The sequence below is a fragment of the Pelodiscus sinensis genome, chromosome 32 (genome assembly GCF_049634645.1).
Source record: "Pelodiscus sinensis isolate JC-2024 chromosome 32, ASM4963464v1, whole genome shotgun sequence".
NCBI classification, from domain to species: Eukaryota; Metazoa; Chordata; order Testudines; family Trionychidae; genus Pelodiscus; species Pelodiscus sinensis.
The window spans coordinates 9,974,062-9,997,992 of record NC_134742.1 but is presented as its reverse complement, the minus strand read 5'-3'; the positions used below and the strand labels follow the sequence as shown (position 1 = coordinate 9,997,992).

Sequence of the window (23,931 nt, the reverse complement as noted above, 5' to 3'; positions counted from 1 at the left end):
GTATGTGTGAAAATGCCCCTTTTACTTCCAATCGCCTCACCAGGGTGAATGTTTGGCAGGTAGGACCCAGGGCCAAGTGGCAAAGAGAAGGCTGGGTCCTCTTACCACTAGGGTCTCGCTGCCCATCTACTTCCCTGCCACAGGCGGCCGCAGTCCCTTTTAGCCAGTGGGACAGTGGGAAAGGAGGCAGGAATGGGGAAAGTAGAGAGTCAAGATGAGGGAGGCAGGCAAATCTCGTATTGCTTTGTGGGCCACTCGCAGTAGCTTCTTGCTTTTGTGCTACGGCTGAGAAAAACTTCTCTGAGAAGTGGAAGTAGCTGTAATCAAAGCTGCCAAAGTAGCTCAGTTGGGAGAGCGTTAGACTGAAGATCTAAAGGTCCCTGGTTCAATCCCGGGCTTTGGCAGATGTTTTTCTTCCTGACGCTGAGCCCCTGTTTGGCTCCAAAGCACAGAAGGGTGTCCCAGATTGGCCTTGTCTGCCTTGCTGCTCCACCTGGGACCCAGTAAGCCCTCTCTTGCTCTGCCAGGGGAGGAAAAAAGAATTTCTCCTTTAAGCAGGAATCAAATCAGCCACAGAAGGCTCTCTTGTTAAACAGCCATTCAAGGCCTCCACTCTGCCGGCTGAGCCACAGAAGGGCATCGAGGGGCTGCAGTTTTGTGCAGGTTGGCCCATCTGCAAGTGTCAGGGCAAATGCCACCTGTGTGGGTGGCATCCTAGGGGAGGGGCAGAAAAACCCACCCACACAGTGGGTTAACACGTGGGCTTCACATGCAAAAGGACCCTCGATCCAAACCGGGCAGAAACACTGTGTCTTGTTCTTTGCAGCTCCCCTTTCTGCCCTGGCAGGCGCTGCTCCGTCTCCCACTGGCCTTGGTCTGGCATTCCCGCCACCTCCTAGCACCACAGAAAGCCCCTTGGTGAGAGCCTGGGCAAGCTAGGGGCCTCAGGCCTGTCACTGCTTGAAGCTTGTGCCTCGGGCTCTTCTGTCCTTGGAGGCCGGCTCGTCCAGCTGTCTCCTATGCACTGCTTGCCAAAGGAGGGGGAGTAAAGCAGGAATGGAGGGGAAGAAGCAAGTCCCACTGAGGCAGACAGCTCGGGTGCAAGCCCCAGTGCAAAACCTTCAGCTGGGCCCGTGTCGCCCACCTCCGCACAAGCTCAAAGGGGACGAGGAAGCCCTGTTGCCTCAGGATGGGGGAGGGGACAAGGGGCCTCGTCTCTCACAGCCTTGCCTTTTACTTCCAAGCCGGCAATCGCAGGTGCCCGGGGGCTCCCTGGCCGGCTGCAGCCCCTTCCTGCTTCACGGCCAAGGTCCAGGCAGCTCATTGGGGTAGGGGGGGAGAGGGTCTCAGTGTGGCTGTTGCCACAGGCACAAGGTGACCAGATTCTGCAACACTCACAGGCCGCACAGGAGGGAGCCGGTTTGATGCTTCACCCCACAGCCCAGCAATGAACCCCCCGAACACCCTCTGTGCTCTGGGAGCTGTTAGAATTCTGTGTGGCAGGTGATGTCCACACACGTGGATTATTGACCAGTTTCCCTAGTCCCGGGGCCTTATTCAGCTGTGATGGCCGAGTGGTTAAGGCGTTGGACTTGAAATCCAATAGGGTGTCCCTGCGCAGGTTCAAATCCTGCTCACAGCGAGGCTGGTGTTTTGGCCACAGCCCTAACCAGAGCAACTCAGCCCCCGAGACCCTCTCCACGTACTCCCCCTCCCTTTCTGCTCCTTTCAGACAGATACCTGGGATGGTGCCTCCTGCCACTCACCCAGGGGGGCTGATCCACTCCTGACTGTGACAGAAGCAGCGTGGGCTGGAGAGCCTGCCCTCTTATGGCTACAAGAGTTTGGGCCATCAGGTCAACCCAATGGAAGCATTGGCAAGCAAGACGAGAGCTCTGCTAGAAGCATCTTCTCCTTCCACTGATCCTTGGTCTTTGTGCCAAGATGTGTGGCTGGGAGCCAGGACTCAGGGCCCTTCCCCAAATATACGTGTGTCCCCCCTCTGGCCCGCTCACACTGTCTGGCTGCCTCCAGCATGGGCTGAGCTCAGGGGCCATGTGGGTGACCTGTCCTGCAGCTGTGACAGCCCCAGCCTATCACAGCTACCCCACTGAGGCTGCGTCTACACTGCAGGCTTCTTGCGCAAGAAGTTTTTGCAGAAGAGATCTTCCACAAAAACGTCTTGCACAAGAGTGTCTCCACACTACAAAAGCGCACTGAAAAAGCGAGGCGCTTTTGTGCAAGAGAGCGTCCAGACTGCATGGACGTGTTCTCGCAAGAAAGCTCTGATTGTCATTCACAGAATGGCCACCAGGCACCTGTGCTTCTTCTGATTGGCTGTTTTTGTGCAACCCCATCCCCACCCCGTTTCCTGTCCACACACACCTTTTTGCACAAGAGCTCCTGCGCAAAAAGGAGTTATTCCTCAGAGAAAGAGGAATATCCATACGGAAAAACCCCCTGACTGTGTCTAGACTGGCAAGTTTTTCCGCAAAATCATCTGATTTTGCGGAAAAACTTGCCAGCTGTCTACACTGGCCGCTTGAATTTCCGCAAAAGCACTGACGATCTCATGTAAGATCGTCAGTGCTTTTCCGGAAATACTATGCTGCTCCCATTCGGGCAAAAGTTCCTTTTTGCACAAAAGGGCCAGTGTAGACAGATGAGATTTGTTTTCCGCATAAAAAGCCCCGATCGCGAAAATGGCGACCAGGGCTTTTTTGTGGAAAACCGGGTCTAGATTGGCACGGACGCTTTTCTGTAAAATATGCTTTTGCAGAAAAGCGTCCTGCCAATCTAGATGCGCTTTTCCGAAAATGCTTTTAATGGAAAAGTTTTCCGATAAAAGCATTTTCGGAAAATCATGCCAGTGTAAACGTAGCCCCTCTGTTCTGTTGATTCACTGTACATTTTCTTACGCAAAAATGTGCTTGAGGTGTGGACGCTCCGCCAGTTTGGGAGCAAAAACTCTGCAGTGTAGACAATGCCTGAGCCAGCCAGACAAGAGACCGAGCTCCATTGGGCATCTGACACCCAGCAGGTGGCATAAAATGCACTTTGGTGAACCTCAGGACAAGGAAGCCAAAGTACATGGTGTGAGGGTTTTGCAGCAAACCAGCACGTCCTATGGAGATTTAAACACAGATTGCAGGAGCCAGAGTTCTGAGCCCTGACCCTTACACCATGGGACCTACAGCTGGTGCCTTTGGTGGGCACCTGTGATTCTCAGCTCTCAAGCTGGCCCTTCGCACTCCTGGCTTCCCTCCAGCTGCTTCATGTCTCTCTGTCCTGCCCCAGCTCTGCTGCTTTCAGGACAAATCCCGTGTTAGGACCAATCAGAATCTGGGGTCAGTGCTGGTCCATCCTACTTGAGATGTGTCTTATACAAAACTCTTTTGTTACTGCCCAGTCCCCAAGATTGGATCAGACGCAGCGATATTTGGTACATTGGCTGCTGCCCATGCTGGCAGAGAGCTGTCCTGTACTGGACCTGCAGTTCATCTACCTCCTGGAGAGGCGGCAGGTCTGTGAGAGGGAGAAACATTGCGGGTGGGTGTCCAAGCCAGGGCATTTACCTGCACATTTAAAGTTTAAACAAACCTCATTTTGAATCCCTCTGGTCTGGAAATAGAAATGGAGCTTCCTGAAGATCCGTGAGTCAGCAGTATATCAGCTCTGTGGGTATAGCTCAGTGGTAGAGTATTTGCTTGCAAATCTAACAGTCCTTGGTTCAAATCCAAGTTCCTCCTTTTAAAAATTAGTACCTTTAATGGAAACATTTGCTTTTCCAGTTTTGTCACATTCTAGATTTCCATTGTTTGAGGATTCTGAAAATGGCTGCAAACCCTTAATGTTTCTCTGTGCCACGAATGCACATAAACCAGGCAAACCTGTCCCTCAGCCGAAACCAGTTCAAACCTGCTCTGCGTCTGGTTTCTATTTCCATCCGTTAAACAAGGGTGTGATCTAAAAGCCCACGGGCAGGTCCTTGGTCTCCATGGGCTGTGCTGTGGCAGAAGAATAAGAACTACATCTAGCGGGGGAGGAATGAACTAGTTTGTATTGCCTGGGGTGGGGAGGAATTGCCATGATATGGGACTAAAAAATCAACTGGAAGTGGGCAGGAGCCTGTTACAAAAACACACCAGGCACCTTTATCAGCCTGCCTGGGGCATATTCCTCTGTGCTCACAACATACATTGGGGCTCTAATTAAAGGCAACCGGCCTTTAACACAGATCATTCATTAATCCGTGTGACTGTCAGGTGCTTTCATACGGCAGCTGTTTAAATAAAATGTGCTTCTATTTCACAATCAGCAGCAGAGTCTCTGTGGCTGTGTCTAGACTGGCAAGATTTTCCGCAAAATCAGATGATTTTTGCGGAAAAACTTGCCAGCTGTCTACACTGGCCGCTTGAATTTCCGCAAGAACACTGACGATTTCATGCAAGAGCGTCAGTGTTCTTGCGGAAATACTGTGCTGCTCCCGTTCGGGCAAAAGCCCTCTTGCGCAAATCATTTGCGCAAGAGGGCCAGTGTAAACAGCACAGTACTGTTTTCCGCAAAAAAGCCCCATTCGCGAAAATGGTGATCGGGGCTTTTTTTGCGGAAAACTGCGTCTAGATTGGCCACGGACGCTTTTCCGCAAAAAGTGCTTTTGCGGAAAAGCATCCTGCCAATCTAAATGTGATTTTTCCGAAAATGCTTTTAACAGAAAACTTTTCTGTTAAAAGCATTTTTGGAAAATCATGCCAGTGTAGACGTAGCCTGTGAGTATACCAGCAGCAGGGCTGGTAGTGTCTGCATCTCATTGCACCCTTAGGCCACCTCTTCACTCCAGGGAAGATCACCGCTGCTGTGATTGATCTTCCGGAGTTTGATTTAGTGAGTCTAGCTGAGACTCACTAAATGGAACCCAGAGGGCACCCCCACCCATGTGCAGTACTCCTGCTCTTTGCTGTCCACGTACTCCCACTATAAAGACACCGCCAAGCTCAACAGAAACAAGCCAACTCCAGCTATATATCGAGGGCTGGTGGGAAGAGCAGACACATTAGTCAGGCACCACTGGGTGCTGCATCCCTCACCTCCACCCTACCTGGCTGGTGCCTTGGCCAGCTTAGCCATGGGGCTGCTCTCTGGGACTTTTCTCCCAGCTGCTCCCATTGCCCATCACCAGGGAGGTGAAAAACTTCATTTTTGCAGGAGCAGCACTCTCAGGGTGCTGACATCCCCAGGGGATCACACAAGGGCATGTATCACTGTCTCTCCTGTCCCAGCAATTGCAGTCAGAGCCCTGCCTTGCCAGTGCCAGTCCTAGCATCCTCTTCACCCGCTCCAGGCTTGTGATTTCCTTCTTTCCACTGCTCCTCTCCAATCAGCCTTTTCCTGAACCAGCAGTAACACAGGTGGCCAGGGGAGGCCTCTTCTGTGTCCCAGATGAACACAGGAAAATGTGAGCAAAGGCTACAACCAGGCACTACTGGGAGTTGAACCAAGGATCTCCTGTTCACTAGGGAGGTGCATTAGCCAGGTAAGCCACAGTGCCTGCTGCAAAAGAGGGTCTGTAAAACTATTCTAGTTTATGGTCCCAGACAACACCAAGGGGCGTGGTGCTTTCTTCTCCTCTGGCTGGCTGGCAATGCAGATCAGATGCCTTTCTGGGGTGTGCTTCGGTGCAAACCTGCTGTGCCACACAGGAGGCTGCTGATATGCAGGGAGGGGTCAGATTAGAGGATCTAACTGTCACTTCTGGCCTTAAAGTCTGCAGATTGCATGTGGCACCTTGAGCAGCCTGTGATGTTCCCTAGCCCCAGAACCTTTGGTGGTCTGGACTGTCAGTGTCAGCGTCGTCTGGTCAGGGTTGTCCTGGCGCGCTCCTGACAGGACCTCTACTCCGTTGTTAAACTTTCGGCTGCGTGCGTAACAATGGGTACTCCCTTTATCTAGAGTGTTAGACCCTGTGCACTTGGGTCAACACAGGAGATCTCTGAGAGGCCCCAGAAACGACAGATGCAGGCAAGGTTTGAAATCAATCGAGCAGGTTTATTGTCAAATGCGAAGCTCTACCAGTTGGTAACAGAGATCAGTACAATGTTACACCACTGGGCACTATGGCCCGCGTTGACAAGGTACCAACACCGGGCAGGCCTATTGCCATATAACAGATATTAACAGCAGTTAGTCAAAGTTAAGCTACTGTGCACTCTGTAAGTTTAGGCAATGACACCTGCCGTTCAGGCGCCTAGTGCACCCCCCCCCCCAAGGTCGGCCGGAGAGCACCCTCTGCGGTGTCCTTTTATAGACAGGTACAAACAACTTACATCATTTCTTTACGCACCAGGTTACCACCCTCTGTTGCCTAGTTACCACCCCTCACCTTATGGAAGGGGGACTTACTTACTATCCTTCATGCTGTCAATTCCGACCTGGTCCTGAACCTAGGTTGGTATGTGCATTAGTTTTTAGAGAGTTTTTGTACCAAGACATTTCTTATTAAGATGTTCCATTACTCCCCTTTGGCTTACAGTCTGTACCCAGTGCCTCCCTGTGTCCTTCCATGCTCGACCTAACTTACACAATCACACAGTTATCAATAGGGCCTCTTTCTTGGCTCCTGTTACTGAACCAAAGTCTTGCTCACTAGATTGCAGGCCTGTTGCTGTTTTCATGTTATAGGCCTCTATTTAGGCCTGCTGACTCCATGTTACTGACCTCAACTTACTACAGCCCTGAGTGGGGGTGACACAGGGGGAGCAGCTCAAGCATGCCAAGGGGCTGGCCATGAGCCTTGCAAGGCCACATGACATCACAAAGGCCTTTTGCAGCACCTCAGCTCATTGGTTGAAGGTGGTTTGGGAGGCAGTGACCTCACAGAGCGTTTGTGACAACATCCAGGTGGGACAGGGGCAATCTCCAAGAGAGCTCCACAGCGTGGCTGCCTGGAGTCTGCTTTTTGATGTTTCCCCGGCAGAAAGAATTGAGGGTCATATCTGCCGGTGTCTCTGTGGAGTTCTTCACCTTTCTCAAGGACAGTGTGAAGGGGTTTATGGGCAGGCAGCATTACAGAAAGGGGCAGTCACTGAACTGAAGAGAGCTCTGTGAAAAGCAAGGGAAATGACTGCAAACACCAAAGAGGGTAGGATTCAAACTCATGCATCCAGAACACAATGGATTAGCAATCCCACACTTTAACCAGTTGGCTACTTCATTTGAACTATAAGGCTACGTCTACACTGGCATGATTTCCTGGAAATGCTTTTAACTGAAAAGTTTTCTGTTAGAAGTATTTTCGGAAAAAGCGCATCTAGATTGGCAGGATGCTTTTCCGGAAAAGCACTTTTTGCGGAAAAGTGTCCGTGCCAATCTAGACGTGCTTTTCCGCAAAAAAGCCCCGATCGTCATTTTTGTAATTGGGGCTTTTTTGCGGAAAAGAAATCTCAGCTGTCTACACTGGCCCTTTTCCGGAACAGTTTTCCGGAAAAAGACTTTTGCCTGAATGGGAGCAGCATAGTTTTTCTGGAAAAGCACTGATGATTTTACATTATATCATCAGTGCTTTTCCAGTAATTCAAGCGGCCAGTGTAGACAGCTGGCAAGTTATTCTGGAAAAGCGGCTGATTTTCCGGAATAACTGGCCAGTGTAGACACAGCCTAAATGTCTTTTTTTAAACAACTCAAAGTCAGTGCTGCTGGGAAACTTTGTGCCACTCACTGGCTGGCCAGAGACACCCAGGCTATGTCTACACTGGCGGGTTCTTGTGCAAGAACAGCCATTCTTCCGTAGAGCGTCCACACTGCCCGCTCGCTCTTGTGCAAGAATATTTACAGTAAAGCGTGGGAAGAGAGGGCTTCTTGCACAAGAGCAACGCTCTTTTCTAACAAGTGTAAGCTCTCTTGTGCAAGAGCTCTTGCGCAAGAGGGCAGTGTGGACGCACGGCAGGGGTTTCTTGTGCAAGAAAGCTCTATGGCTAAAATGGCTATCAGAGCTTTCTTGTGCAAGAGAGCGTCCACACTGCTATGGATGCTCTTGTGCAAAAGCACATGGCCGCGTGGACATGTTCTTGAGCAAGAGTTCTTGCACAAGAACCCTTGTGCAAGATGTTCTTGTGCAAGACTCGCCAATGTAGACATAGCCCCAGAGTGAGAAGGTTTTGGCTTTTCAAAATGTTCCCTGTGCTATTTGTACAAAGCTCAGTGTTGTTAACAAAACTCCAAACATCCCCTGGGTGCCCAGAGATGGGTAGGCTAGTCACAGTCTGTCTTGCAATGTTCTCTGCAATGAGAAGATGCTTGTGGAGCATCAGTGGGGCAAGGGAGGAAGGCCCAGCAGCCAGAGGGTTTCAGAGATGAGCCTTTACTGACAATATCTGTCTCTGTTCTGATTTCACCATATGGTGCAATACTGGCACCTACAGCAGTATGGATGGGGGTCCCCAGACTGGGAGGCAGATGGGACAGTTTTGAACCTGCATATTGGAGATGCTCAACCCTCCAGTGAACACCCCTGGGGCGGCTCATTCCAGTTCTACTCGGCCTGGCTTGGCTTTGTCCTTAGGCAATGTCCACACAGCACCGTTATTTCGGACTAACGCTATAAGCAGTTATTCCCACATAATGTTGAAATAACGGTGAGCTGGAGGACTTCTTACTCTGACTCCTATTAACCTCATTTTACAAGGTGTAAGGGAAGTTGAAGGAAGAGTGCTTTTTCTCGGACTTCCTGCTGTGCAGACAGAGCCAAAAGCTGAGTTAAGCTATTTCGACTTAAGCTACACAATTGACGTAGCTCAAGTTGCATAGCTTATTTTGGCTTTAGCCCTGGGCTACGTCTACACTGGCATGATTTTCCGGAAATGCTTTTAACGGAAAAGTTTTCCGTTAAAAGCATTTTCAGAAAAGCACATCTAGATTGGCAGGACGCTTTTACGGAAAAGCACTTTTTGCGGAAAAGCGCCCGTGGCCAATCTAGACACGCTTTTCCGCAAAAAAGCCCTGATCGTCATTTTCGCGATCGGGGCTTTTTTGCGGAAAACAGTACTGTGCTGTCTACACTGGCCCTTTTCTGGAACAGTTTTCTGGAAAAAGACTTTTGCCCGAACGGGAGCAGCATAGTTTTTCTGGAAAAGCACTGATGATTTTACATTAGATTGTCAGTGCTTTTGCGGAAATTCAAGCGGCCAGTGTAGACAGCTGGCAAGTTTTTCCAGAAAAGCGGCTGATTTTCCGGAATAACTTGCCAATGTAGACACAGCCCTGCTGTGTAGACGTGCCCTAAGAGTGCATTGTTAGAGTGCTGGTGCCTCTTGCCTCCTGGTTCTTCTCACCTAAACAGAGACCCACACTAGCAGAAGTCTACAGGTGCAGATAATTCAATGTTTACTGGGTGAGGTTCCAGCAAGTACAATTCCAACTTCCTTCTTCCTTTTGGCTACCCTGGAAAAGCTCTGCTTCATCCAAGGAATGCTTCTGCTTTTTCGGAACAGTTTCCATAAAAGCAGACACGTTCTTTCAGCATCCCTGTATTCCTCATTGTATGAGGAATAAGGGATGTTCCGTAAGAGGAGGTTTTTCTGAAATTTGGTCCTGTGTAGACAGGCCAAATTTTGGAAAAGCCTCTTTCGGAAATAAAGCTGAAAAAGAGACGCAAATTGAGGTTCACGATTTGTGTATGTTTTTCTGATAGAACTCTGCAGTCTAGACATAGTTTTTGTCCCAACTTAGTTCCTGTTTGCCCCCAAGGAATAATCTCAGCTCCACCTTAACCGATCATTTCACAGAAATTAACTCACCAGTCCTAACATAACACAATTACCTAACTAAACATAGCCCACCTCCTTAATTAGTTTTAACCCGCAAAATTAATTATCCAGGAAGCCAAAACAATCAAAGAACCAGCCATAGGCCATACAGATAAACAACAGAGAAGTGGGGACCATACAGAAAAAAAACAGTAAAGAAATGAGCATTTCACAACTACAAGTGTTGATAGGTGAGTTCTTGTCAGACAGAAATCTTCTTGGCTCTCTCCTTCGTCTGGAGATGATAGCTTGGATCGCCTTGCCCCCAACCCCAAATTGTCTTATTTCAGTGGGGCTGGTTTGGGACCTGAGGACATAACTGTCCATGTCCTGTCTGGCTCTGGCTCAAGAGCAAGGCTTCAGACGGTCATGAGGAGAAAAGGCCCATGGTCAGATGGACGGAGATTTCAATTGCTTGTTTCTACCTCCATCACCAGTGAAGCAATAAAAACGCCCCAGTACTTCATGTGTCGACCTTCCCAGACAGGCCAGAGGATCACTACTAGGGTTGCCAGGTATCCTGTTTTGAACAGGACCGTCAGGTTTTTGAGCTTTCTGTCCGGGAAACAAATTGAGAAAATACCAGCTGTATAAATGTCCGGTATTTTCTAATTAAGTAAGCCAGGGCAGAGCGAGTATTATTCTCCCACCCTCCAGGGCCGATTCACAGCTTCCAAGGACGGTGCCAATTTCTACCTGTGCACGGACAGCCTGAGAGTGGAGGACAGCGCCGTGTGTGTTACTGTGCCAGAGACACAGCAAGAGGAAACTAATCTGGGCTCAGACACAAACCTTGCAGGCAGTAGAGGCTTGGTGGCTGGTGAGGCCAGTCCACCTCGTTCTGTGCAGGGCTCAGTGGGGCTGTGAGCCAGGCCCCCACCGTGTCCCGCTGAAGGGAGAAGCGGAACCCAAGGGCAGGCCGGGGGTGATGCTGAGCCCGAGGTGCAGGTGACTTAGCTTCCTGCTTTAGCTTCCTCTTCCTGCCCCGTTCTCCTGCCAAAGACTCCTGCCTCCAGCCCTCTGACCCCAAGCCCTCTGAAAAATGAGAGGGTGGGAGGCGGGGGCTTTCTATGCGTGAACCCCCAAAACAGAGCCACAGGATGATCTCGAGGGACGTGAGGTCACCTCTCTCCTCCCGTCGGTGAGAGCATCCTCAGGATCCCACCGCCCGGGCGCTGCACAGCCCGTGGGGAGGGACCGTCGGATGTTGCTCCCTAAGGCCGAGTGTAAAACACAGCGCACGAGTGTGTCTCTTATAATGGGGGGCCAGAGCAGGGAACCGAGCCTAGCCATGCTGGGTACCAGGTGCATGATTTGCCCCTGAGTGATTGTAGCCAGACAGGAACCCCCCGTCACACCCATTTTTGCTTGCCTGAAGCATACAGGGCACACAGAGCAGTAAAAGCCTTGAACAGAAGGCCCGGATATGCAGGCTGCTGCTGTGACCGTGAATGGCTGTAAACAGAGATATGCCAATTGCTGACCAAGAGGCTGCCGAGGAGTGCCCTTGACTGAAACCCATATTGATACGAACACACAGCCATCCGCGGGGGGAGGAATCTCTCGCCCAGTAAAAAAAATGTCCAGTACTCACAATTTAGTTATCTCTCTTGCAAGTGTAAATTAAGTTGAAACTTGCTTGTAAGAACTGGCGTCATAAAGACGGACCAGTACAATTTGGCATTTTAGATAAGAAAGAGGATACGGGCCCCTATTGGGTAAAAAGATGGGTCCAGCAGCACACTCACTTTGAGTGTCAATCTACCATCTATCTGCTGGTCGGGTTAGGTGTTTGACCTCCCGAGGTTCCACGGGGACACCCACCTCGTATTCGTCTTTCCTAGGAATTAAGGGACCTGCCCTGGCCTGACACACTGGAGTCGAGAGGCACAGAAGGGGGTAAAAATTGTACCTGGATGTGGTCCTTTGTCTTAAGTGTACACATAGACTTAGAGCTCTTTAAAGATTAAGCTGTCACTTGGTACCATTATTTCTATTTTCTATCTTTATTTTCTTTGTAACCATTTTTAAGATCTGTATTTGCTAGCAGTTAAGAAATAGAGCAATAGCCATTGTAACCATATGATTTATAAGCTTCTTTAATAAACCTGAAACTGTTTAAGTTTTAACCTGACTCCTTCAGTTGCTGTAACAGAACCAAGCACAATTTAAAAGAACTTCAGCAGGTCATAAGGGACAGGTATAGGAAGAGCTTGGGCGTTTTGGATCGTACCACTCCCAGGTGGCAGATCCGTTGGGGCATCTCTCAGTCTTCCCTAGACTGTCTGCTGCGAAGGGATCCTGTATCCTAGCAGCTGAAATCTGAGATGTAATAAGCTCTTCCTATAAACTCTGGGGCATGTGTCAGCCTGTTGGCTGCCCTCCGCTACGGGACCCCGGTCCTAGTGGTAAAGTCACAGAAGTTAAACCTTTTCTCGGTCACACACACACACACACACACACACACACACGACCGTCGGCTGACAGTGATCCTCCCTCGCTGCCTTCTGCCCTGTCTGAATCCTCGGGCAATAAACTTCCCATAGCATGTATATATATTTTTTGGTTGACAAATTTTTATCAAGTGTGTCCGGTATTTTTGTTGAAACCATCTGGCAGCCCTAATCTCTGCTCTAACCAGGCCTGTGCTGAGCTAACGGCCCTATGGCCGCCTGGCCTGGGCTCTTTGCCTTGGGGGCCTGGGCTCATCCTTTGGGGCTACAAACTGCAGGGAGACATTTGGGCTCAGGCTGGAGCCTGGGCTCAGAGTCCCCCTCCCCCCTGGAGGGCTCAGGGCCTGGGCTCAGGCCGGTAGAGCTGCATGGCCATTTCCTAGCCCTGCCGCCCCAGCCCACGAGCCGGAGCCAGCTGAGCTGGGCTGTTAGCCAGGGGCCTGGGTGTGCCACGGGCAGTGCAGACAGTGCCGTGGGCTCCTGAGGCTGGGCCGTGGGCTGTAAAATCACCGTGCGCGGGTCTCGGCTCAGGCTGGCTACTGGCTCTGGGTCCCACAAGGTGGGGAGGGCATTGAGCAAGTGTCCATGGGAAGAGCGCAAGGAAGTATTGCCCTGGGCCCAAGGGCATTTCTCCATGGGTCTGGCTGCGCTGGGCAGGGGCATTCACATGGCCTGCTTGCAGGCGTTAGTTCAAAGTGATTTTCCTGCTCACACGTGGTGCACAAAGCAGCTGCCAAGCTCCGTGTAACTGAGCCTCTTGCAGGTGCTGTGGCTGTGTCTAGACTGCAGGTTTTTTTCGAAAAAAGTAGCCTTTTTTTGAAAAAACTTCACCTGCGTCTAGACTACAGCCGCGTTCTTTCGAAATTAAATCGAAAGAACGCGGCTTTTCTTTCGATGGTGGTACTCCTCATTTCACGAGGAAGAACGCCTTTTTTCGAAAGTGCTCTTTCGAAAGCAGCCCCTTTTATACCCCTCTGCTGGGTCCTGATTGGCTGCTGCAGAGATAGCCACTCTATAGTGCCTGGAGGACCTCTTCTCCACTCCTCTTAGGCTATGTCTACACTCGCGGCTTCTTGCACATGAACATCTTGCGCAAGGGTTCTTGTGCAAGAAGTCTTGTGCAAGAAAACGTCTATACTGCCATGTGCACACTGTGCTTTTGCGCAAGAGCTCCCATAGCCGTGTGAATGCTCTCTTGCACAAGAAAGCTCCAACGACCATCTCTGCCGAGCATCCACACTGCACTTTTGAGCAAGAGCTCCTGCGCAAGAGGACTTACACCTGTTAAAAAAGAGTGTAGCTCTTGTGCAAGAAGCCCTCTCTTACCATGCCGTACTGTAAATTTCCTTGCGCAAGAGCGGGCGGGCAGTGTAGACGTTGTGTGGATTCTTGCGCAAGAATGGCCATAGTTGTGCAAGAAGCCGTAAGTATAGACATAGCCTTGCTGTGGTGCAGTAAGGCTGCTGGCCTCCTGTAGGGAGTGTTGGGGCCTAGTCCAGCCCATCACAGTGCCCTAAACACCAGTCAAATATGGGCATTTCCCTCTCTGTCCACCCCTAACGACTCTTGAGATTTATACACAGTGGAACGACTTCACTGGCACAGATTGAGGAACCCACATCAGATTAGCTGATAGCTGTGAGGCTTGGGTACTTGCCTGAGGGGTGGCAGATCTCTGTTCTAAACCCTTGGGCTAGGTCTTACACTGGCGCGTTCTCTCGCAAAAACTCTTTTGCGGAAGAGTTCTTCTGCAAAAGCTCTTCCAGAAGAGAGCATCTACAGTGGCATGTGCTTTTGTGCAAGAGCATCTATGCCAGTGTAGTCACTCTCTTGTGCAAGAAAGCTCTGATGACCATTTTAACCATAGGGCTTTCTTGCGCAAGAAATTCATGTTGCCTGTCTACACTGGCCATTTCTGGAAGAGCTCTTGCACAAGAGGGCTTCTTCCTAAGTGGGAGTGTCAGCATTCTGGTGCAAGAAGCCCTGATTTTATACATTAGAATGTCAGTTTACTTGCGCAGGAACATACAGCCAGTGTAGACAGGCATCAAGTTTTTGTGCAAGAGCGGCCGCTTTAGCGCAAGATCGCACCAGTGTAGACACAGCCTTGGGCTTAATTACAGGAGGGAGGACTTGAAATGGTCTTATACATCCTGGCTGAGTATCCTGACCACCAGCCAAAATGTTCTAAAGAAGATTCCCACATTGCAGAGTTAGGCAGCCTCTGAAAACATCCCTGTTGTCAGAGAATCATTTCGCTTCTACAATTCATGAGTTGGAAGAAGTCTTATGCACCTATTTCCATAAAAGGGTCATGCCACACTGGCTAATTTAAATGGCTCCCCATGTAATGTGCGGAGATTTAGAGATCCAATTCTAAGGCACGTATCCCTCCTCATGCATTTAATAAGGAACATTGTCACATAATTCAGTCTTTACTGATCCCACTGCCACTTTTCAGAGATTCTACAAACAAAAAAAGGGGCATCTGCAGTACTCAGTGTCACAAAAAAAATAGCAGAGGTGAATGAGAAATCACAGCAGACAAGAAAACGATGGGCTTAGGTATGTAACATCAAATGTACATGAAGTGACTGAGCATAAAACATTCAGATTTCCCAACAAGTCATATTCAAGTCCCGTCATAATGTGAGAATCTTATCTCAGCCCGTTGCTCTGCATGGCTCTATTTTTGGACGGATGTTTCATTCCCTACTTTAATAATCGTGCATGTTCTCACTACATGGCCAATGCAGGCATACCGGACGCTGAGATTTGTAGGGAGAATTGTATTCTCTTGGTCCATCCCTAACCAGCACACTTCTGCTTTGTGTGGATACATCTACACGACAGAGGAAGATTGAAGCTGCCACTGTCAATCTTCTATGGTTTGAATTACAGATTAAGGGAATGTCTACATTGCATTAATGGCCAAAGACAGACAAAAATGGAGAACCTTCATTGCAACCCTACACGCCAGCGGGCGTAATAGGCATTAACTAACTACATTGCATCCCTCCTTCGGGAGAGGAATGCAAATGCAGACAAGTGAAACTGCAAATGAAGCGTAGATTTAAATTTCCTGTGCTTCATTTGCATAATTGCAGCTGGCTGCTTTTCTAAAATAGTGTATTTCGAGAAAAACGCAGTGCATGCGGGGTTATTTCGAAAAGAAACCCTTCCTTCGAAATAACCCTTTCTCCATAAAAAATGAGGTTTAAGGGTTATTTCGAAGGAAGAGTTTCTTTTCAAAATAATCCCCTGTGGACCGTGTTTGCTTTCTTGAAATAGGCTATTTTGGAAAAGCGACAGTCCATGATTATACAAATGAAGCATGGGAAATTCAAATCCGCACTTCATTTGCAATTTCGCTTGTCTGCATTTGTATTCCTCTCTCAAAGGAGGAATGCAATGTAGACACACCCTAAGACAATTAATTTGAACTGAGCGGGCACTTGTCACTGCCAATAACCCTCATTTCATGAGGAGTAAGGGAAATCGAAGGAAGAATGCTTTTCCTTTGACTTCCTGCAATGTAGTCCTGAAAAGTAATAGGTGTAACGGCATTGCGCAAGAGGGTTTTTCTTGCGCAAGAAGGGGCAGTGTAGACGCTCCTTCTTGCGCAAGAGCCTCTTCTGAAAAAAAATGGTGGCTCATTAAGAATGCAAATGAGGCTCGGCGATATTCCACACAGCCTCATTTGCATATTTCTGCCACAAGAAGCTGCGAGTATAAACATAGCCTATGGGTGTGAGGGCTCCAGTTGGGAGTGTGGGACCTTGAATGGCCAATCATAAGGGGGTTGAGGTGCAGACCATTGACAGTCTAAAGTAGGGAGAGAAGACTCCCAGCAGCTCTCTCTTCCCCAGCCCAGGTGCTGCTGTGAATGGGAGATGGGAGAGGGGCATCTCTCTCTGCCATGGCAGCTCTGAAGCAGGGGGCATGGGACAGCTGACAGTCCCCTGGCCATGGCAGCTCTGGGCTGGGGTTGAGACCAGTGGAGAGAGGCATCTCTCCATGTCACAGCCCTAAGTGCTGGTGTAACAATTAATAGGCTGCTACCTGGCCACATGGCCATGCAACTTAAAAAGGAACTCAGGTCATAGGGTTTTCTCCTGTGTTGGTTCTTCGATGTTCAGTGAGGGTTTTGTTCTGCCTGATGGCTTGGCCACAGACAGACGAGTTGAAGGGTTTCTCCCCTGTGTGAACCTGCTGATGTTTAATCAGGTGTGCGTTCTGACTGAAACTTTTGCCACAGTCAGAGCAGTTGTAGGGTTTCTCCCCTGTGTGAGTTCTCTGATGATTAATAAGATGTGAGTGCTGACTGAAGCTTTTCCCACAGTCAGAGCAGTTAAAAGGTTTCTCCCCTGTGTGGATTCTTTGATGTTTAATTAAGTTTGCACGCTGACAGAAGCGTTTCCCACAGTGAGAGCAGTTGTACGGTTTCTCCCCTGTGTGGGTTCTCTGATGACTAACAAGATCTGAGCGCCCAGTGAAGCTCTTCCCACAGTCAGAGCAGCAAAAGGGTTTCTCCCCAGTGTGGGTTCTCTGATGTATAACCAGGTGTGCATTCAGAGTGAAGCTTTTCCCACAATCAGAACAGTCAAAGGGTTTCTCTCCTGTGTGGGTTCTTTGATGTATAACCAGGTATCCATTCCCACTGAAGCTTTTCCCACAGTCAGAGCATGTGAAGGGTTTCTCTCCTGTGTGGGTTCTCCTATGCCGAACAAGATCTGACCTCTGTCTGAAGCTTTTTCCACACTCAGAGCAATCAAAGGGTTTTTCTCCTGTGTGGATTCTCTGATGTGCTATCAGGTATCTGTTCTGACTGAAGTGTTTCCCACAGTCAGAGCAGTTGTACGGCTTCTCTCCTGTGTGAATTCTCCTGTGCCTAACAAAGTCTGTCCTCTGACTGAAGTTTTTCCCACAGTCAGAGCAGTTGAAAGGTTTCTCTCCAGTGTGGATTCTCTTATGTGTAATCAGGTTTGAACTATGACAGAAGCTTTTCCCACAGTCAGAGCAGATGAACGGCTTCTCTCCTGTGTGGATTCTCTGGTGTACAATCAGAGCCTGTCTCCATTGGAAGACTTTCCCACAGTCACTGCAAGTGTAGGGTGCCTCTTGATGGGGGATTTTCTGTTGAACAGTTTCGTTGTTTCTTTTCACTCCTCTGCTCCTGTGACTGGATTTACTCTGTCCTGCCCCTGCATGGTTTTGCTGCTGCTTTTCTAGGCTACATTGACTCTCACAGGTTTCTCCTTGCTCAGGTTTCTGAGAAACATGCCCTTCAGAGCTTCCCAATAACATCCCACGTGGAGCCACTTGTTCTGGTCCTTCCTGCTGAGGACTCTCCCCATTGGTCTCACTCACTGTCCCATCACCTGCTGGGATAGACAAAGAATCCAGACAAGTGTCGTTCTCTATGCTGGGCTGAAAGGAAAACTCTGAAAGGGGAAGAGAAAATAGGGAACACAGCCAAATAATGGCTGGAAAGGTTGAATAATCATGAGCTGAATTCATCCTCCTTCCTCACATCCTTTTCCCAAAACGAGGACCCAGCCTTTCCCCGCCCCCACTCTGACTGGATTTGAAGACAGGCTGAAAGGGCAGTTAGACTTGACAAAAATGCCCATGTGCCACCTGCTATGAGGACACAGACATTGGTTTCTGAGTCTGTTTAACTGATTACTCACCCGTGTGGGTGTCGCTGATGATCTGCCCTTCCTCACAGCCATGGAGATCTGGGATCTGCAGCTCCTCCCCTCGCTCCACCCAGGAGATCCCATGAGCTTTGGAGACTGGAAATCCTGCTCAGGGGAGCAATTAACCAAGTGCTGATCTTGTTCATTAACTTCTGTGCCATTACTACTGCCAGAGCTAAAACCTAAGTCGCCCACCCAGAAAGGCTCCTTCCCCACCTTGCAGAGACGGGGCTCTGAATGGTACAAGATCCCACCATACACCCACCTGCAGTAACGGTGCATCCCCCCCTGACTCAGGAATGACCCCGCTGATTCGCTGGGGGAGCTGAGCTCTCTGCTGCACACTCTAGGGTACAACTCAGTCTCCCTCATGGCCCGTTCCATCTCCCCCACAATCCCAGGGCAGGACAGGAACACACTGCTCAGCCGGGGAGCTCTAGTGTGGACTTGCAGGTCTGACGCTGAGACCCACAGGCAGGGCTCAGACTGCAGCTGCCACATGGCAGGTCACTAGGACTTGGAGAGGAAGGACCCGGCAGAGCTCTAGCTCCCCAAGGGCTCCGTCCACAAAGCTTCTGGCTGGGGGGGACTCAGCTCGCCCTGCTCTTTGGCTCGGATGCATCAATGGAGCCATGTAGATGAGGGCTGTAGGCAAAGGGAAATGAAGCCGCGATTAAAATAATCGCGGCTTCATTTAAATTTACATGGCTGCCACGCTGAGCCGACAAACAGCTGATCAGCTGTTTGTCGGTTCAGCGCCTTAGTCTGGATGCTCCCGTGCCGACCTGAAAGCCCTTTATCGACATCCCCGTTATGCCTCGTAGGATGAGGTTTACCAGGGATGTCGATAAAAGGCTTTCATTTCGACAGGGGAGCGTCCAGACTAGCGTGCTGAGCCGACAAACAGCTAATCAGCTGTTTGTCGGCTCAGCACGGCAGCCATGTAAATTTAAATGAAGCCGCGATTATTTAAATCGCGGCTTCATTTCCCTTTGCCGAACAAACAAATCTACATGGCTCCGTCGACGGAGCCATGTAGTTTAGACATACCCTCCTTGTGCAAGGCCTCTGCCTCGCTGCAGGGCCCACTCCCCGGCATACACTTGTGACAAAGTGGGGGACTTGTGGGGGACTCAAAGGGCTTGCATGCAGAAGGGAGGCACTTAGCGTGTCCCTGTAGGCTGCTGGTGTAATGAGGTGAGAGGAGAGAAAGTCTGGGGGCCAGAGAACACCTCCCAGTGCCTCCCCTCCTGCCGTAGCTGTTGGCAGAGGTGTGACCTGCCCTGCATCTCACCCAACTAGCACTGGGCAGGGGCTCCTCCCGGCTGAGGAAGAGCGTTTCACTGAGCAACAGGAGGGCCGCGCGGAGCCTGCTGCGCCCTTCTCCCAGAGGTTCAGCCCACTGGCACAAGGTAGGGATGTGAACTTATCGGTTAGCCCTATCGACAAGCCGCATTCCCCTCAACCCCCGCTGCAGCTGTGCAATATTAGGACAGTCCCTGGCCCTGCGGGTCTCTCACCTGTCAGAATAACTTCCCCCTACTGTGGCTCTGCATTGTAAGATTCTTCGCAAGCTGGCTCCCCTGTCCAACACGATGCAGAGGGACAGTGGGGGAGGTTATGCGGGGACCCAGCGCGAGCCAGACTGACCACTGTAACTGCCTAACCTTATCGACTAATTGAGTAGTCGAGTTGATACAAAAAAGAACTATCGACTACTCAATTAGGAAAGTAACTGCATTTTTACATCCTTAGCCCAAAGGGTACCCTGCAGGCACTAACAGCAGCCAGATCCAGACCCACAACTCTGGTACCTGCTGTTCTTGTCTGGGCCCTTCCACAGATACCTCCAGCCAAGGCAGAACAGGGGCAAGATGGTGGGGAAGCACATTGAGATCTTGGGTGTGGGAAGAGCAGCACCATTGTCATGTCCCTCAACCTGCTTCCCCTGGGAGGGGATATGGAGGGGACAGTCTCTCACCCAGGAGCCAGGGTTATTAGGGTTCATACTCCTGACATTGGGGGGCAGGGAACAATGAGGGACTCTGAACCAAACCCAACCCAGCTGCTCCAGAGCCCACCAGCTTCTGGTACTCGAGAGGACAGAAATCCTTACCCAGCCAGCTCACAGTCTCATAATTCTCCTGCATCACATCCCAATAGAGGGCTCTCTGACCCGGGTCCAGCAGGGCCCATTCCTCCTCAGAGAAATACACAGCCACCTCCTCGAAGGTCACCGGCTCCGCCACAGCCATTTCCTGTCCCTGGCTCTACAGGCTGTAGGTGTGGGTGTTCTGCAGCCTGTCAGGGGGAGAAAGGCAATTGGAGACATTTTAAAAGGGGCTTTAATCCTTTCCACACTCCCATTCTCCCCAGACTCTGTCTCTGGTGACACACATGGTGAACTCAGCCATTGTGGGCAAATGCTTGAATCTAGATATTCCATAAACAGCAGACACAAGTTGGATCCCAAATCCATATTCCTTTCTCTCAGTACTTGGCTTGAGTTTCAACATTCCTGCACCTGTAACAATGGGATTTGGTTCTGAGCACCCAGTGTTTCTGATAAGCCAGCCACATATTCATCTGCCTGCATTTAGGCTGCTTTATTTAAAAACTCTCGTTTTCATCCATTTATTAGCAGCACAGACCTTGGTTCTTTCATTTCACAGAGACTATATAAACCCTTTCCACAGCAGAGATTAAATGAAGTTAATATGACTATTCAGATGCTTATTATTAAACGTGTGCTGAGTGTTTGCAAGATGAGATCCTAAAATTCATGGGATCAGAACATAAGTTTTGCCCAGGTTCCTGTCTACTGACTTTGGCCATTGCCAGCTGCCCCAGAGAGAATGAACGCAACAGGTAATCATCATGCGATCCCTCTCCTGTCATCCATTTCCAGACAAACAGAGGGTACGGATACCATTCCTACCCATCCTGGTTAATAGCCATTGATGGACCTAACCGCCATGAATTTATCTACCCTTTTTTTAAACCCTGTTAAAGCCCTTGTCTTTACAACATCCTTTGGCAAGGAGTTCCACAGGTTGAATGTACGCTGTGTGAAGAAAAACTTCCTTTTGTTGACTTTTCCCCAACAAATTATGTTCATCTATGTGTCTGACAACTTTGTTCTTTACTACAGTTTCAAATAATTTGCCCGATACTGATGTTAGACTTACCAGTCTGTAATTACCAAGATCATCTCTAGAGGCCTTTTAAAATATTGGCCTCACATTAGCTATCTTCTAGTCATTAGGTACAGAAGCTAATTTAAAGGACAAGTTACAAACCACAGTTAATAGTTCTGTCATTTTACATATGAGTTCTTTCAGAACTCTTGGGTGAATCCCAGCCGGTCCCAGTGTCTTGTTACTGTTAAGTTAATCCATTTGTTCCAAAACCTCTAATGACACCTCAATCTGGGACAGTTCCTCAGACAAGAGGAGTGGCGGGAAGCAGCATGACCCAGGCCGCTGCTAAACAAATGTGGGGTTTACAGACATTGATGAACATGCATTAGCTGTTCCCCTGCAGAGACGCAGTGAAGAGTCACCTCTGGTGAGGTCAGCACTGTGCTCTGGACGTTTGCAAAAAAGAGAGAATTCATTTTAAAATCTCTGGATTTTGGCAACACAGAACAGTAGGACTATCAGAGTGAAAAGCACCATTGGAATGTATTGTAATAATAGATGTAGCGTTCACAGAAATGATGATGCTGAAATATGTGATTAGAAGTACAAATATGAGAAAAAATCCTAATGTTTACATATGCAATAAAGTAATAGAAAATTCAAGTGTGTACCTCAGTGCTTGCAGAATGAAGAATTATTATAGAAATATGGATTTTGTAATAAGTTTTCAGGTACAAAATTATTTTCGAAAGTATCTCAGTGCTCTCACATTTAAAAATCCGGCCTGTAGTGCATATTCAGGAAGCAAAATCTATCCAAGTAGCCGGTGATGTGAAAAAACACAGGTGCTACATCTACACTGCAGGCTTCTTGTGCAAAAACTGGTTTGCGGAAGTGCAAGAACTGGTTTGCGGAAGAGTTCTTGTGCAAAAAATCTTCCACAAGAGCGTGTCCACACTGCCATGTGGTTTTGTGCAAGAGCATCCATAGCAGTGTGGACGCTCTCTTGCGCAAGAAGGCTCTGATGGCCATTTTAACCATAGGGGCTTCTTGCGCAAGAAATTCATGTTGCCTGTCTACACTGCCCTCTTGCAGAAGAGCTCTTGCACAAGAGGACTTATTCCTCATAGGGAGAGGAATAACTCTTCGGGAAGAAGCCCTGTGTTCCGACAATACTGTAAATTTACTTGTGCAAGAACGCTCGTGCAGTGTAGACAGCCAGTAAGCTTTTGCACAAGAACAGCTGTTCCTGCACAAGAAGCATGCAATGTGGACACAGCCTAGGGTTAGAATGACCATATTTCCCTATGCTGAATACCAGACACCTGGCAAAACTACTGGTACTCAAGTGAGCTCAGCCACAATCAAGCAGAACTGAGCAGGACAAAGGTTCAAATTAACATCAAATGCCTGTGAAACATAATGGTTACATCTAGACTACATCCCTTTTTCATAAAAGGGATGTAAATTAGACGTATCGCAATTGCTAATGAAGAGGGGATTTAAATCTCCCCCGCTTCATTAGCATAAAAATGGCTGCCGATTTTTTTCCGTAAGGAGCTTTGTTGGAAAAAAGTGCCAGTCTAGACACTGATCTTGTGGAAAATAAAGCCTTTTCCGAAAGATCCCTTATCCCTCTATGAAATAAGGGATCTTTCAGAAAAGGCTTTATTTTCCGCAAGATCAGCATCTAGACTGGCGCTTTTTTCCAACAAAGCTCCGTGCGGGAAAAAAGCGGCAGCCATTTTTATGCTAATGAAGCAGGGGAGACTGCGTCTAGACTGGCATGATTTTGCAGAAATACTTTTAACGGAAAAGTTTTTCCGTTAAAAGTATTTCCGCAAAAGCGCCTCTAGATTGGCATGGATGCTTTTGCGCAAAAAGTGCTTTTGCGTAAAAGCATCCGTGGCCAGTCTAGACGCGATTTTGCGCAAGAAAGCTCCGATCGCCATTTTAGCCATCGGGGCAAGAGGGCTTTTTCCCCGAGCGGGAGCGTGAAAGTATTTGCGCAAGAAGCACCGATTTTGTACATTACCAAGTCAGTGCTCTTGCGCAAATTCAAGCCGCCAACTGTAGACAGCTAGCGAGCTTTTGCACAAAATAAATCTTGCCAATGACGGTGCAGCTGGACCCTTCTTCTCTTGAAGGCTTTAGGGTTCAAAAGGGAGAGGGGGGGACACAACACACCACCCCTTACACCTCTCTCACACTCCCCTCTCCTGGCATCACATCTCCCTGGGGCAGCACATGGGCAGGGCCACCCCAGTGGGAGATGCAGGGGGGGGGGGTGCAGGCCATGAAGAAGCAGAGCAGGGCGGGGGGCAGCAAGGGGGGGGGATGCAAAGGGCGGGGGGAGGGGGTCAGCAGAGGGAGCAAGTCACCGACTGGCACCTGCCCGTCAGGGACCAGCCACTGCTGCTGCAGCGTGGTCCGTGCGGGGTGGGGACCTGTGGGCGGGCGCTGCGGGACCAGCTGGGGGAGCAGCCACGGGACCCCCGCGGGATCTGGCGGCAGCAGCAGCTGGACCCGCCCCTTTGCGCAGGGCGCGCCCTCTCACCTGCAGCCTGCGGCGCGGCCCGGCTCCGAGAGGCGGCAGTAGCAGCAGCAGCAGCCCCTGGCCTGGGGAGCTCCCGGTCTGAGCTAAGCCCCGGCGCTGGCTCGAGAACGGAGTCACCGACCCGCTGCGCACGCGCGGTGTGAGCCCTCCTTTCCCCCCCCCCCCCCGTTCCGGAACGCCCTGGCCGGGTTTTCTGCGCGTCCCCCGCCAGCCGCGCCCTGCCCCGGCTCAGGCCCCGCCGCGATTGGCCCCCTGGGCGGAGCCCGCAGCCGCGTCTGA

General features: G+C 49.8%; 2 protein-coding genes and 2 non-coding genes across 4 annotated transcripts in view; 3 read left to right on the top strand and 1 right to left on the bottom strand.

The window, feature by feature from the left end:
• The window catches only part of LOC102455228 (uncharacterized), a 58,380-nt gene extending 34,597 nt beyond the window's left edge, over positions 1–23,783 (bottom strand). Inside the window, 4 exon segments of the mRNA XM_075913347.1 lie at positions 16,351–17,637; positions 17,947–18,060; positions 20,072–20,256; positions 23,653–23,783. Coding sequence (XP_075769462.1) covers positions 16,351–17,637; positions 17,947–18,060; positions 20,072–20,210 — 1,540 coding nt within the window. The 5' untranslated portion in view covers positions 20,211–20,256; positions 23,653–23,783.
• Positions 1–23,931, top strand: part of LOC102452245 (uncharacterized) — a 505,721-nt gene that overhangs the window by 49,448 nt on the left and 432,342 nt on the right.
• Positions 332–404, top strand: TRNAF-GAA (transfer RNA phenylalanine (anticodon GAA)). Its single transcript has one exon. It is a non-coding gene; the product is annotated as a tRNA-Phe (tRNA).
• Positions 1,561–1,642, top strand: TRNAS-UGA (transfer RNA serine (anticodon UGA)). The gene has a single exon. It is a non-coding gene; the product is annotated as a tRNA-Ser (tRNA).